Source organism: Fusarium coffeatum (genome assembly GCF_003316985.1).
Source record: "Fusarium coffeatum strain FIESC_28 chromosome Unknown BRIP53273_contig_344, whole genome shotgun sequence".
Lineage (NCBI taxonomy): Eukaryota > Fungi > Ascomycota > Sordariomycetes > Hypocreales > Nectriaceae > Fusarium > Fusarium coffeatum.
In genome coordinates this window covers 13893-28715 of record NW_022158133.1, presented here as the reverse complement: position 1 = coordinate 28715, position 14823 = coordinate 13893, and the positions used below count along the sequence as shown (strand labels likewise).

Here is a 14823-nt window from a genome sequence, read left to right as displayed (position 1 = left end):
ATATTCGTGTCTATTCCCAAACCAAAGCTCCAGTGCTTCGTACACCATTTCAAGAGGTTAATCACCTACACCAAATAAATAAAAGCAGACTAGGAATACTCAGTGCTGTCTTCTGAGCTCCAAGCCATTGTTGTCACACATGTCTTGTTATGTCCGTCAGCCTCAAATGTGAAGCGAGGCTAGAGAAGAAAGATGGTGGGGTATCACAAATGCTGGACAATCAAGACACCTCGCTCCGCAGATCCTTTACCAGATTGCAGCCCCAGGAACAAAAAGAATCAAGATAGGAAATCATGCCACGCTCAATGCTCAAGACTGGCTCGTCTCGCGCTCTTCTCGTATCGAAGCCATCGAGGAAGCTTGCCCAACACCTAGCATCGAGGAATGACTCAAGGGTGGCATTCCAGCTGACGTTTTGACACCCGTGGCTGAGGGGGCGCCGCTGGGTGCAGCGGTGCCATTTTCGATCTTCTGCTTCGTGAGCTGTGCTGGGTTGATGCCACTCTCGCCATTAGGAGTCTGTGCGTTGGAGCTGTCGGCAGATAATTCTTTGTGCAGTGGTGATGAAGGCGAGTTGGATTTCTTGCTTCGAGAATCGCCGTTTACAGTATTAGCTCCTCGAGATGAGTTGCGCGGAGAGACTCGACCGGTCTGATAAATATGTCAGTAAGTGACGCGAGGAACACCCAAAACGAGGAAACTTACCTGTTTAGCCCAGCGAAGACCGCAGCTGTTACAAAGATCCCTTTGACCACTAGGCCCGCGACGCCACTCGGGCGTGTTCCTTGTGTGGCAGTTTGCGCAATCCCGGACGACGTTGCCCACTCCCTTTCTTCTCTTACGCTTCTTCTTGCTAGAGAGCAAACCCCCGAGTTCCTCAGCCAATATCCTGTTCACCTTCTCCATTTGTCGTAATTCGAATTGCCAACTGGAGCACTTGGTCGTTCTTAATTCGTCAAAAATGTTGTCTTCTGACGCCAGAGCCGCATCCTGGGTGCCTGGTGCCAGTGCACCACCAGCAGGCTGGGAGATATGGCCCGTCGCGTGGTTCTCGGTGCCGTTGTTTGACCTCGGGGTGCCGGCAATGGATCTGGAGCCGGATACGCTGTTAGGTGCAAGATTGCGCGAAGAAGCCTTGAGAAGTTTTGTCTGGGCGAGCAAGAACGACGGCTTTTGACCTTCAGAGGCGTCGCCCGGGTAGAGAGTCGTTTGGGCCTGTAGTACTTGACCTCTGCGGTTTTGAACCTCGTGCTTACAAGTGACGATCTTTCCGCGTCTCGCCTTTTCCATCGTTCGTCCGAACTCGGGTCGTGATTCTTTCCGCATGAGATCCTGCATACTGGTTCCAACAAGGCTATCGGGCTGGAGATCGAGCAGTGACCTAATATTTGAGGAAACGTACAAAAACAGGCCCGAGGTCGAGAGTTTTGTCCATAGTTCGCTGTCGCCAATGCCGCCATTTGCTTCAAGGTTGCGTCGACTTAAAGCAAATACTGGTCTCTTCCGGCCCACGAGAATAATGCATTTTCGACCCTTTCCTTGTTCGACAAACAATGACCCGTGACTTTCGAACCATGTATAACCGCTATGTTTTCTGCGTATTCGGAAGACGATGTTGACGGGGTTTCCGGTTGTTGTATCTTTTAGTTCTCGTGTAACAGGGACAATATCAGATGGATGACAAACAGTCGAGAGTGAGTTGCCAACGAGATCGGCAGCTTCGTATTCCAATACCTTCTTGCATGATGGTGAAAGATACAGGAATAGACCCTTGAGTGAGAGGACGTGGACAACATCGTCAGTATTCTCCAGGAGCATCTTATCCCAAGATTGCTTGTGCCAATCGGATGTAAGACCCTTAGGGGTGAACTGCTGTAAGAGAGTTGAAACGTCGTCCACACCCAGTGTCTGGCCATTCTCAGGCTCCCATTGGCTGGATTGCGGCGGTGTCCAGATGTACTGACCGATATCGCTGTGCTTGTAGTTTACCTTGACACCACCTAGATCTTGGTTAGATGCGATTGCGTCGGGACATTCCACAAGATCAATCTGGAAACCAATGAAATATCTGATTTCATCCGTATCCCAAGGAATAGGAATCATGGTCAGAAGATTCAAGAACGGCTTTCCACCCTTTCTGTAGTTGATTAGGCTTTGTTGAACTTCCCTGCCTTCATGAACCATCTTCTTCAGGTTGTACACAGCACCATCGTCGACGAATTCACGCTTTGAACCAGCTTCGACTTTACCATCTGGAGCTTGAAGAAAGCGGCAGTTTTGACCAACGATCTCATGGCGGCTATAACCAGTGAGGTTCTGGAAGTTGTCGGAAACGTATATAATAGGGCAATCGTTCATTGAGACATCGCAGACGACGAAGGCGCATGACATATCAACAGCACCGAGTTGGATCCGTGGATTTTTACGTGTAGCAACTAGCCACAGAGCCTTGAGCATATCGAATCCGCTCTTGGAGTATATCGTCTTTTCTTTTGAATCTCTAGGACCATCGCCGGTTGATGGAGTCGTGGCAACCGAGGTACTGGTGGGTTGAGTGACGGTTGTCGAGGACACAGTCCCGTGAGACTGTTGTTGAGGAGGAGAAACGACGGAGCCAGAAGCGGTAGAAACTTGGCGAGACAATGAGGGTACATTCTGGTTGTTTTCTCCGTTATTGTTATTGTTGTTGTTGTAGGACTGGCGATTGTTCATCATGTTGTCACCCGGTTCCTCTATCGTGTCCATGGTTGTATTGGCGGGTGCGGGAATCGAATTTGGTGGAGGAGGATTGCTTTGGTTCATATTCATCGAACTGCCATCCGGGGAGAGATCCATGGAGAAGTCGTTGCCAACTTGAATTTGAGGAGTGAGTTGTCCCTGCGGGAATTGTGCAATAGATGGAGAGTAGAGATTCATTGGTGAGCCGTTGCCTGCCATCTGCGCGCCTACACTCATACTAGCGAACGTAGAGGGCATCATTGAGCCCATCATATCGGGGGAAATGGCCGAGTAATCGTTAGGATCAGCTGTCATATAGTTGCCCATTTGGTCCATGCCGATAGAGGTATTAATGGTCGGAAATCCTGCCCCCATAGGCTGATTGAATTGGTAGGAGTTAAGATCGCCGTTGTCATTCCCAAAAGTCATCATATCACCGTTGCCAACGACTGACATCCTTCGCTGCCCTTGCTGATGCTGTTCTTGATGCTGGGGCATCTGAAACTGGCCCATAGGGTTAGCGAAGGCTTGAGGCATACTCTGTCGGCGGTATAGTTTGTCTTGATTATCGCGAACAATGTCATCGAGGGAATCCCCTCCTGGAAAGTAGGAAGGATCATTCGTATTGTTCATATTGTGTTGCATGCGGTTCTGTTGGTTCTGCTGCATGCGTTGTTGCTGCTGGTATTGTTGTTGTTGTTGTTGCTGTTGTTGCTGCTGCTGCTGATGGGGGGAGTAGAAGCCATCCATAGCGACAGCATCTGGCTGGACAGCCTAGCCAGGCGCTCAAAGAAGATGCTGGGTGGGCGTTATCCCGTATGGACACAGCTCAGGCGAACAGATAGTGTCCTGAAACAACGACCAAGGGGTTGGTACGGCTGGCCGGCCGATGGAAAGGACCCTACGTGCAGCGAAACAAAGAGCGAAGGCAAGCGACAGATCCAGCAATTTAACGAGGCCGGAAATATTGTAAGATTGGAGAGCCGAATAATATCGATATGAGTCGAGTCGAATCGAGTTAATTCAGGTTCGAGTTAATGTTCAACGTGATAAGGCCGGGTAGACCGAGCGAAAAAGAGAGGGACAGGGTATGGATAATCGCAGATGGCAAATGCGCGGGGGTGGATATTCGTGGTCGCTCGAATTTGTACTCAGGGTTGGACTATGACTCGAAATTTGTCGGTGGGAAGTTCGGAACGGTGGGAAATAGGCGACAAAAGGCGGGTGCGCAGGAGACCAAATTTGCATTTGAATTCGGGTCGGGTTGAGTCGAGTCGAAAGGGGGGAAGATCGTTTCTATGTTGTTTGGAACGGGAAAGACGAGAGGGATGGAGAAGTAGAGTACAGTATGGTAGAAGATGAATGGGAATGCGTGAGAAGCAGATGGGAGTGTGGGTGGGGGAAAGTAGCAAGTACCTTGTCAGGGTCAGACCAGGCAGGATGGATGGGATGGGATGGTGCTATGTCCGGTATGGGACAGCAAGTGACTGAGCAAGCCAGGCAAGTGAGTGGCAGCCCAGACTCGGGTTATGGTGGGTGTGGCAGAGTGGATGTGGATGTGCGAAAAGGAAAAGGCAAGACCGGCCTAACCTAAGCCTCCACTGCCTAATCAATGGATGGCCTGGTACTGGGCAGCTGGGCTGGAGACTGAAGCTGTCCGGAGAATGGTGGTGACTGCCGTTTTCTGCAGTTGACCCTTTCCCGTTTCCCGTCCGTTGTGCAGGCTCAGGCGCAGGACCAAGCCAAGGTAAAATGCATGGAAACCTAGGAAGGAGAGAAAGAGGTGGGAACCGAGCCTACCCAAAAAGCTACCACGTACCTACCTAACTCGACTTTTCAATCTTCCCTTCGTGGAGTGGTACCTTGGTCTACGCTCGAGTCTTGGTGTCATGGAGAAGTACCGGTTTAAACTGCACTTTACCCTGCCGAGGGTAGCGCATACATGTGGAGAAAGGGACTTGGGAGGCGTCAGGAGTAACTCCGGAAAATGAAAGCATCTAATTAGCATCTACCTGAAGCCAAGGCCAGCCCCTACTGAAAAGCGTTGTACCTCAGTAATACAGCAATGCAGTATAAGGCAACGAATGCATGGCATGGTAGACAGAGGCTTGAAAGAATGGAGGGGAGGGGAGGGGGACCCGACGGGAAGACCCCGTGCTTCGCTTCTCTCCGCTGCGGCAGCGAAACACAGCAGCACTGAGATCCTTCTGTATATTACCTACCCTGCCCTGGCTAAGATCATCTCCATTTTGGGAAACATGCAAATTTGCACCAACAAAACTGACTGCCTATCGAGTTTGATTTTGCGAAAAATGCAAATTCTTACAGAAGACGACAGGTTCATGCTTACCCATACAAAAGCTACCCTGCATTACCATGTTTAGCATGTCTCGCAGTTGCTAGCACATCCCGCCGTTCCTTGCAGGATACAAAAAGTAAGATCAAGTCTGAAGCTCCAATAGTTTAGGTAGTCTACCTAGTTCAATACACGCCCCTTGAGGTGGCTAAGTAGGTACTTTGTCCAATATCTAATAGAAGTACCTATCGTCTCTAGAACTAACCGCTACGCACACATTGTACTCCATAACGTGCTGTAGATTGCTATCAACGTGCGTGTCATCAATACCGACACAAAGTTAGTCGTGGTGCTGCCGACGGCAAGAGACTGAAAGATTCTAGATATCTAGTTCAACGAGTCGCACATGTTGTTAGACCCAACTCATGTCTGAAAACCATCCTGTCGCGATCTGGCGATACATACTGAGTTAGTGACTGAGGCCCAGTCTTCAAGTAAAACAGGCTGAGACGGTCTTTATCGAAATACAGGGGTTCTACTCGTCCACTCCAGATAATGTAAGCAGCCTTGTCTTTAGATGTAGCCTCATTCGATGTAGAACAGAAGCTAGGCGATCACGTCTTAGAGTACCACCGACATGGTGACTGGGCCCGACCGTCCCGCAGCTCGAGATAAGACAGCCATTCCATCTCTCCCTCGGCCTCCTGGGCTGAGTGCTCTTACGATTGTGTTTCTGGTACACTGTCTCAACCATATCAGCAGCAATGTTTCACTACTATGATACAGCCAGGTAATTGAAAGAGTCTTCGAGTCATCACAGAATACCATGTGGAGGCATTCATGAGGAGTTATATTGAAAAATATCACCAAAAATAGTGCAAGATCGTGAGAATCATGACAAACATATTCATAAACTCTAATGTAGCATTAAAAGGCGCCGTGCGATGTCAAGTATATAACCTTCCTAAACAAAATGCCATCTTACTTTTGCCTCGACGCCAGGAACCGACGTCCCCTCTATCTCTTCTCTTGCCCATGCCTGGGGCATGGCAATGCTTTGATGCTGGCTTTGAACCCGCTCTAGTCAAACTAGAGTGCCACACCTTGTCGCATCGATACCAGCATCACCCTGCGGATGTTCGCCTACCACAAGCACTTGACAGCTGACCGGGTTCCTGGTCTGAAGCTGCCACCCTGTAGCGATCATTTTTGGTATCATCTGGAAACAAAATTTATGTTCCCGAGTAAAATTCGCACGCTTGTCAACCCGTCCTTACTCTCTTAGACTCTTTCCTCGCGACTCCATATGAATAACGTTCATTGCCACATACTGAACCCCCAGCGACGCGGCGCTTTGCAATAACCAATGTAAACGAGTCCCACATCTAATTGAAGAATCCCATGATGGTTTGTTGCGCCTGAGGAGAGAATTGTTGCAGGAGCGGCGAGGGATCAACCGATGTTGCCTGCAGAAGTCCCTTGGTCGCCTGGGCCACACGGGTGGCAGTCTGTCCTACGAGTGTCTCCGCCTCAAGGGCTTGGGCAATGAAAACGAAGACCTTGCCGGCCTGGCTCACAACAGCAGGGTGTTGCCTGAAGTTAAAGAACGATATGTCAGCTGACGTACATCATACAAATTTAGAAACAAATAGAGGTGATACTTACTTCTCAATCAACTCAGCCAGGTATGCGTAGGCATATGGCGCTGCTTCCTCGTCGTTTGTCACAGGCAAAGTCTCGACCCATTGTGTGATGACATTTTGCACATCATTCACAGTGCTGGAATTGTAGTGAAGAATCTTGGCGATAGCTGCGCATGCGTTCTCGGTCGCATACACATTGTCTTCATTACGAGCATCGGGAACCTGGGTCACCTGGAAAAGGAAAGGGACCGAGTTTCCCAAGAACTGTGCCCATGGCGCTCCACCTCGGTGGGCAGCTACTCCGATACCGTAGGCCGCCGCCTGACGGATAGCTGGAGAAGGGTCTCGGCAACCATCAATCAATGGCTGAGTGATGACGCCAGCATACCGTGTGCTTTCAGGACCACAATATTCGAGGACGTCGTCCATAATGCAGAGACCCCACTGGCGCTGGGTAGGATCGGGAGAGCTAAGGAATCCCTCGTATGTAGCCATCAAACGCTCCCAGGCAGGCAAGAACGCGGCGCCGTGGTTCTTGAAAATGGCGTGGAATGCCTTGTTCATATCTGAAAGTAGGGTCTGATCGTCTTCGATGGCAATCAGAGTGTCCTCGGCCTCATCCTCCACGTCGTCGGCGGTGGCTCCTTCCTTGTCCTGCTCACGTTGCGCAACTCGGTCCTTGTAGTCCTCAAGGGCGGAATGAACAGAGTCAATAAATCGGTTCAGGTGATCAGCAGAAAGACATTCCTTTCCAACGACCTCGACAGACTCGTAGAAGCATTGGTACATCTCGGCGAGAGTGTCAATAGCCGGCTCTGCAGTCAAGACCTCGAGAAGCTTGTCAACAGTAGCGGTCCAGAGGCCGCGGAGTTCGGCAGACTGGGGGCCATAAGCCTTCTTGTAGGAGCTCAGAAGCTGAGGCACAAGCTTAGCAGAGATATATCTAACAGGGTCATGGAAGAAAAATGCAAGACCGGGCAGGGCAATCTTTTCCATGATCTCTGAGACATAGGGCGCGAAAGAAGCCTCTAGAACTTGGGCGTAAACAACCAAGAGCTCAATAGCCATGTGCTTATCGTCCATGGTACTCGTCTTGATACCAATCATCTTACCCTTGAGGGGGACCAACTCCCATCCTTCCTCGTTCTGCATTTGCTCCACCTGGTCATCATCATCCAACAGCTGAATGTCGGCCTTGGCGACGGCAAGCTCCAGGAGAGGGGGCATGACATTGTGAAGGAAGGGGAGGAAGTCGGAGCCAAGAACACGGCACATACGACCCCAGCAATGCATGAGGTACTGTGCCTGAGGATCGTCAGCGTCCGTGATATTGGCCTGAATGTTAGCGAGGAGGTTGACGAGGGTCATGGCATCCCCGCCAAGGCGATCCTTTCCAACGGCTAGTGCAATTAGTGTAGCGCATTCCATGGCCTTGGCTCGCAGAAGTCGGTAGTCCTTCTCGCTTTGGTTCTGGAGAACATTGACTAGAAGAGGCATAAGGGTATCGTAGTACTTGGAGAAGGCAGCCTCAGCAGCATCGGCGATAGTGGCAATAGTTGAAAGAGCCTGCTCCTGGACGTATCGCTTCTCGTTCTGAAGAAGCTGGAACAGCTGTGACAGCAGCTCGTCCAGGTATGGCTCAAGAGTGGCCTTCTCAGCCTCCTCACAGAAGTTAACAAGGGCAGCAGCTGCGTGGGACTTGACACGACCCTCAGGGGAGTTCAAGACAGGAATGATTGCCTTGAGGACACGGTCATAGTAGTCGGTTTGCATCTTGGGGGCAAAATCAGTACTCATCTGGCCAAGAGCATTGCAGCCAGCCCATCGAACTCGAGGGTGAGGATCTTGAAGTGCGGGCACCACCAAGTCGAGCACCTGGCTAAGCTCGCCAATCATGAGATCTCGACAACCTTCCGAGATGGCGGAGATAGCCATCAAGGCAGCGTGCCTGTCCCTCCAGGCCATGGAAGTCATCATGCGAGGGAGCCAGTTGAAAGTAGGGGCCAGAATGGTTTGGCCTCCAAGCTTGTTCGCAAGTCGGTCCATGGTCTGCTCGCCGGCGACATGGTTTTGGTCGCTCTCGTCTTGGTCGAACTACGCACTGATTAGCCACGAATTCACGAAAGTTGTGATTCCTTGTTGTTTTCCACAAAAACTTACATCGTCCGATGCCATCCACTCAGACGCATCATCATCGTCCTCGCCAAGATCCGTCATGAGACTCAAGCACTGTGTAATCATATCGTTTGTATATGAGGGATCCTTTCGGCAGACAGAAGGCGCGTAGTCGGCGAATGTAGCCATAAGTTCCAGCGCGTTTTGACGGCACATGTTGTCGAGTTCTTTGTCCTGGACCACGGAGATGCTGAACGTAACGAGATTTGAGAAAAGAGACTTGAACATCTTGGGAGCCACCTCGGCCAGGTCGATAAGAGCAAGGAGCGCCTTGCTAAGATCGTCGGAGTCCTGTGTGTCCTTGATCGGAGGGAGAATGTTGAGTACATCAGGAATAAGGGCATAGTATTTAGCCTGCCCCTTCTTGCTTATGGTTCGGAAAAATGCAGCAAATGCTTCCATCGCGGCAAGACGGACCTTTAGCTGTCGTTAGCAGTGCAATGACATACAAGGTGGGACAGAAATTCTGCCCCGCGAGGAGGGGTTCTGTACCATGACGGCGTCGTCCTTGAAACCTTGTTGGAAAGCTTGGAGAACAGCCTCCTCATGTTGCTTCTCAATAATTGCGGGAGTCGTAGAGAACACTCGGAAGGCGTTCTCTCGCTTTTCGGCTTCGGGCGCTTGGCTAAGTTGGAAAAGAGCACTAAGCAGGTCGGGCCAAGCATCACCTGGTGCAAAGAAATGTTAGCGAAATCTAGATAAATGAAGTACACCTTCAAATGGGATTGTGCTAACCGTTCTCTGTGTATTGTCTGGCAAGCTCGGCAACAGCATCACTAATTTTGTTGCGAACGAGACGATCAGACTCAGCGGCGAGGGTTTCAAGCAGCTTCTGACGAATGACGGCGGCCTGGTCGTTGGTCAAAGAGAGGAAAAGATCCATGCTTTCTCCGGCATCGTTCTTGCGGGTCTTTGAAGCAATTCGTCTGAAGATAACAGCGGCGAAAGATCGGGTCGCATTGTCGCCAGCGCCTTGAATTTGTTCCACCAGTCCCATCAACAGGACCTCAGGGCGGGAGGAGGTCCAGTTGTTCTGCAAGTGCTCTTCGGCCTGAGATCTTATACTGTTGTCGGGGGACTGCAGAGCCTGCAGAAGCTGAGAAAGCTCTGCGTGGACATCTTGCGGGAGCAGAGACATTGTCGTTTAAGGATGCCGATGGTGTTGTCCACCAGCAGACGACAAAGACGGTCGAGGTTCAGTCGGAGAGTTGCGGTTGCGAGGAGGGTAAGGTAGCAACCACAGAATAGGCCTTGGGATAAGGTAGAGTTATAACAAAGCTACGGGCCCTTGGTGCCTTGTAGACTATGATCGGCCGTTGCTTGGCTTTGAAGGACGAGGTTTCCAAGATCCCAAATGGTGGGAGATGGGAAGAAAGAAGAGAGGGACGGATGAGGTGGGAGCAAAATCAAAGTGGGGGAGGGGAAGCCCAAGCATTCGAGGGTCATGCTTAGGTACCTTGCCGGCCAACTTTGCAGAGAATATACTTTTGATCAAACGAGCCCAAAGTAATAAAAAAAAAACAAAGGGTGCGCAGCGACCAGCCAGTCATTAGTGTGATCGTTTCAGGGTCGTTGTGTTTATTTCTCTCTATCTTTTATCGATAACACGACTTTTCAAAGAACATGATTCCGTTAAGAATCCTATCTGAAGCAAAGGCTTTCGTGACTACATTGGTACTAGTAATTGGCATATAATTTTGCATCCATCATTATGTCCATTCACTGCAAGAAGAAATTGAAAGCCAGCCAGGCCAGGCATCGTTTTAACCGTCCAATGACAAAGATGCATGATAGACAAAGAGCTTTCTTCGGCTGGCCAGTTAAAAAATGGTCAGGCATGGCAGCTCATTATTTTGTTTGCTTCAGTATGTACGGTCTAAAGCTCATACCTACCCCCACCACACCGCCAGAATGTTCTTTGGATTTATGGCTGTGTCCATGCATGCACGCTGAAATCTAAGTTATGATGATGCATTGTCCCGGTAGCCAATCATACTAAATCGTTAATGGGCAGGCTACACTACTTTATGCACCAGCTAGAGACACTTTAATAACTTCTTGAGATGGAAAAGGTTTTCAGTGTTTCGTAACATCGTAGTCTAGAAAATCGACAAAAATGGGATTATTGCAATCAAGTTCCAGAAGCAGAGAAAGTTATGCGCAATCTCTCATGTTCGAAATAATCTAGCTAGGTATGCCTATGGATGTAAGATGTAAGTCAGCCATAAGCAGGCTTGAGTCTTGTGCTCTACCGAGTATGTCGAGTTCATCTGCGAACAGTGTTTAGAAATACAGAGTGGTGAATCCACGATTGGTCAGGACTGCTCTGTCAAACTTGTTTATTGCAATTTGACCATGTCTTTCTTGGGCACAAGTTTGGTTGCATAGTACGTATCACAAGCTTAGAACCAGGGATCTCCTTGCTATAACCGTTACAGTGTCTGTGGTTTAGTCCAACAATGCAATGTGTTGATCAGTTCCGGCAGACGAAGCTTCGATGATCAGTCCGCTCTGCCGAGTCATTGGGCAGATACTGTCTGTACTCCTTGGAATGGATCATCAGATGCTTCATATTGGTGCCAATCAATACTCGAAAAAGTATTTAAACAAGAACGGAAGAATATGGAAATAGTAACAGGCTGCATTTGACTGTCCAGCATATTTATCTTCAATATCAGGAACAGGAAGGAGTTTCACCTAGGCACTTATTGTCTTATTGAATTTGAGTTCTAGATCCCCCGGTATCAATATCGCGGGGCAGGCACTCCACTGTAGGTACTGTATGGACAGCCCAGGCTATGTCATCATGCAAATAGAAGTCTCCCCCGCCCATTCACCACCTTGGATGGTAACCTCGTGCCCCTCGCGACTGTCCCTCGAATCGATTCGACTCGATCGACTCTTCTCGTCTCGTCTCCAGACCAACCTCCGCCTTAGACAAAAAAACCATTCCACTTCATCTGTCCATTTCTCAGCCATCGCTTATCCCTTGGCGAATGTTCGTCTGACTATTTGTATCCTGACTCTTTGGTACTGTTTGTGACTCTTACCTTAGTACCCGGGTATTCAAAGATCATCCAACCGTTCTCTGATCCAGACTACCCCTCCGCTCTCTCACTCCCGCTCTCGCTCTCGCCCTTACTCTTGCGTCTCGTTTGTTTCCGTGCCACAATCGCCATCTCATATTTGCCAATTGCTGCAACGGAGCATTTCATCGTTATCTCACCATCAACCTGGAGATTGCGATACGTACATCGCTCTCTTACAACCTAGCTTAGGCCGTGCCATATCCTCGACTCTTATTAGCCCGGTCTGCTGGTAACTGTTACCGAACCCCATCTCACCAACTGCTCGTGAACGAATCTCCAATCATGGACCCCTCACCAAGCTCCTCCCGCGAGCTCAAGGACACCCGCGCGACCAGCTCGACCAGCCTGAACAGCGCTGCCTCGGGCTCTTCGTCAAATCATAAACCGCCTACTCTTTCTCAACGATCGCCCTCAGTTTCCATATCCGCCGGCTCTGGGCCAAGCTCTATTTCCGCCCATCGCTCTAGTTTCGCCGAGAACCTGCGAAATGCACCGTCCTCACCACGCTCGCAGCGACATCCTTCGTTCACGCAAGCCGCTCTCCAGGAGCTTTTGAGTCATCCTCCAGCCGGAAACAAGCACGCCAATCCCAAATTTGCTGGCCGCGATTGGCGCGACGTAGCTATCGGAGAGCTGGTATCTCCCGACGATATAAAGTGGGTGGAGTTTGACACTAGCGTCGAGGAAGCTACCAAGGTAAGTTTATAGCTTCGTGAAAGTCGCAACAAGAGCAGTCGTCGAACGCAAGTTCGTATTTGCCGCTCGTAGTTATACTGACACGAACCTCTTAGACTCTTTTGAAAAGCCCTACCAACGTTGTTCTGGTCCGCGAGGATGCTTCCACTCATACTGCCGTCTCCACGTTCGATTACACCGACTTGAACGTATATCTGCTTGTTGTTGTTGGTCTGGTCAAGCCTGAGGAGGACCAAATTACTCTGTTCAATACGATCATGGGTAAAGCACAGGAAGGCGGCCAGATCCCTCTACGAGACGTCTTTCCATTATTCCATAAGGAATCACTTATTACGTTGCCTGGCGAAGAGAAACTCTCTCAAGCTATTCAGATTCTCGGTAGTGGTATCCATCGTCTCCTGGTGACTGCCATTAGTGGCGAAGTTGTTGGTATTGCAAGTCAACTTCGAATTGTCGAATTCTTTTGGAATGAGGGCGTCAATTTCCCCTCGATCGATCGACTGTACCCTGCCTTGCTCCGCGACTTAGGTGTTGGTACCAAGGACATTGTCTCTGTCAAGTGAGTTGTGGTTTTGCCCGGGAGTAGATTATATACTGACGAGCAATAGCTCTGATGCAGCTTTATCCGAGGCCCTTACGCTTATGCACGACGAAGGCCTTACAAGTGTAGCTGTCGTTGACAACGGCCTGAACGTCGTGGGCAATATTTCCACCAAGGATGTTCGTCACTTGACGAAGAGCTCCAATGCTCACCTACTCAACTCATCATGCATGAATTTTATTTCGGTGATTCTTAACGAGCGAGGAGTCGAACATGGGCGCGACGCCTTCCCCGTATTCTATGTTAACCCCTACTCAACCCTGGCCCATACTGTCGCTAAACTTGTTGCTACTCGGTCGCACAGAATGTGGGTTGTCGAGTCGGCATCACCCTCACCTTCGGCTCCTGCTACGCCTTTGATGGGACCTCAATCTTTCACAACCCCAGCGCACCCACCTCCAGCTATGCCTGCATCAACATCTGCACACGCTGCACCTCCATCACCTGTGCCCACGGCTGCTGTACCTGCGTCGCCGGTTCCCACAGCCGCCGTGCCAGCATCTGCAATGGCTGGTGCTCGTTTGTCGGGCAGGCTTACTGGTGTCATTTCTTTGACTGACGTTCTGAATATGTTTGCAAAATCGACGGGCTTGAACCCTTCCGATCCCAATGAAGAGCGAGCACGACGAAGGCGAAGCTCAAGCAGCTCAGTGCGGCCCAGCATGGACTCACACCGACCAAGCATTGATTTCCGACGATGATAAGGACGCAATATGCCATGGATGTGATTTGTTGACTGATCTCGATTGGATTATCTGCATGGTAGTAGTTTACGTCGAGCTATCCGTCGCAATGAAGGGAGGATCAACGAAGCTATTAGATTGGAGGTCGTCTCATTCGCGAACAAATCGTTGCAGAGTCAATTCCAGTCTAAAGATGGGCAGTAGATAACTTATTCTTGAGGATGTGGTACGCCCAATTTGGAGTATAGCTGAGGGTTCTCCCAAAGACTGGTTCTTTTTATTGTAGTGCCTGAAGGGCATTTGGAGAATGGGCTACATAGGAACTTGAGTACTTAGGTGTTGTATAACAAGCCAAGATAGAAATTTGATGAAATCGACGCTTCACCAATATTATAAGTGTCAATTGTTGTTGCTCTTCGATCGACGTTAGGGGTGGCAATCTCCAATTTAGAGCACGTGAAGCCAAGGACCCTTCACTGCCACGTTTGACGCAGTTTGATTGGCTGGCAGCTCGCCACATCGGATCTGATCCCGGGCTCAGTCCAGCGCATCGCCCAATGCCCAATTGACTCATCATCACCTCCACTTTGACTTCCTTCAACGCTCAACGTCCAACGTCTTATGTAGTTTTTCATATCCTCTTCTCATCGGTCTCCCGATTCTTTCTCATCTCAATCTTTGCACTTTCTGTTCATCTCTCTTCTTTCCGTCTTCTATAGTCATTGCTTGCACTTGTTCTTTTCTTAGCCCTCGTGGCACTGTAGCTCGATCTCTCGCTCCGCATCTGATCGACTCCATCATCCATTTTGGCTTCACTCAAGCGGCGAAATCTGACGCATTGGATTTTTGTTTAGTGTCACTCCAGGCTCAATCGGCCTCTCCCGTGTCTATTGGTTTCACTGTACCGTATCTTCGCGGCTCT

General features: G+C 49.8%; 3 protein-coding genes across 3 annotated transcripts; 1 reads left to right on the top strand and 2 right to left on the bottom strand.

Annotated features, from left to right (window-relative positions):
• Positions 1 to 309: 309 nt before the first annotated feature.
• FIESC28_10891 (uncharacterized protein) lies at positions 310 to 3468 on the bottom strand (the record flags this gene model as incomplete). The annotated part of the gene is made up of 2 exons (XM_031165021.1): positions 310 to 651; positions 706 to 3468. The coding sequence occupies 2 exons, from the start codon at positions 3466 to 3468 to the stop codon at positions 310 to 312; spliced, it is 3105 nt and encodes a 1034-aa protein (XP_031010900.1).
• Positions 3469 to 6399: 2931 nt separating this feature from the next.
• FIESC28_10890 (uncharacterized protein) lies at positions 6400 to 9970 on the bottom strand (the record flags this gene model as incomplete). The annotated part of the gene is made up of 5 exons (XM_031165020.1): positions 6400 to 6607; positions 6680 to 8751; positions 8818 to 9249; positions 9325 to 9500; positions 9568 to 9970. The coding sequence occupies 5 exons, from the start codon at positions 9968 to 9970 to the stop codon at positions 6400 to 6402; spliced, it is 3291 nt and encodes a 1096-aa protein (XP_031010899.1).
• Positions 9971 to 12203: 2233 nt separating this feature from the next.
• On the top strand, positions 12204 to 13919 carry FIESC28_10889 (uncharacterized protein; the record flags this gene model as incomplete). The annotated part of the gene is made up of 3 exons (XM_031165019.1): positions 12204 to 12617; positions 12713 to 13176; positions 13226 to 13919. 3 exons carry the CDS (start codon positions 12204 to 12206, stop codon positions 13917 to 13919), a joined length of 1572 nt encoding a protein of 523 aa, XP_031010898.1.
• Positions 13920 to 14823: the final 904 nt, after the last annotated feature.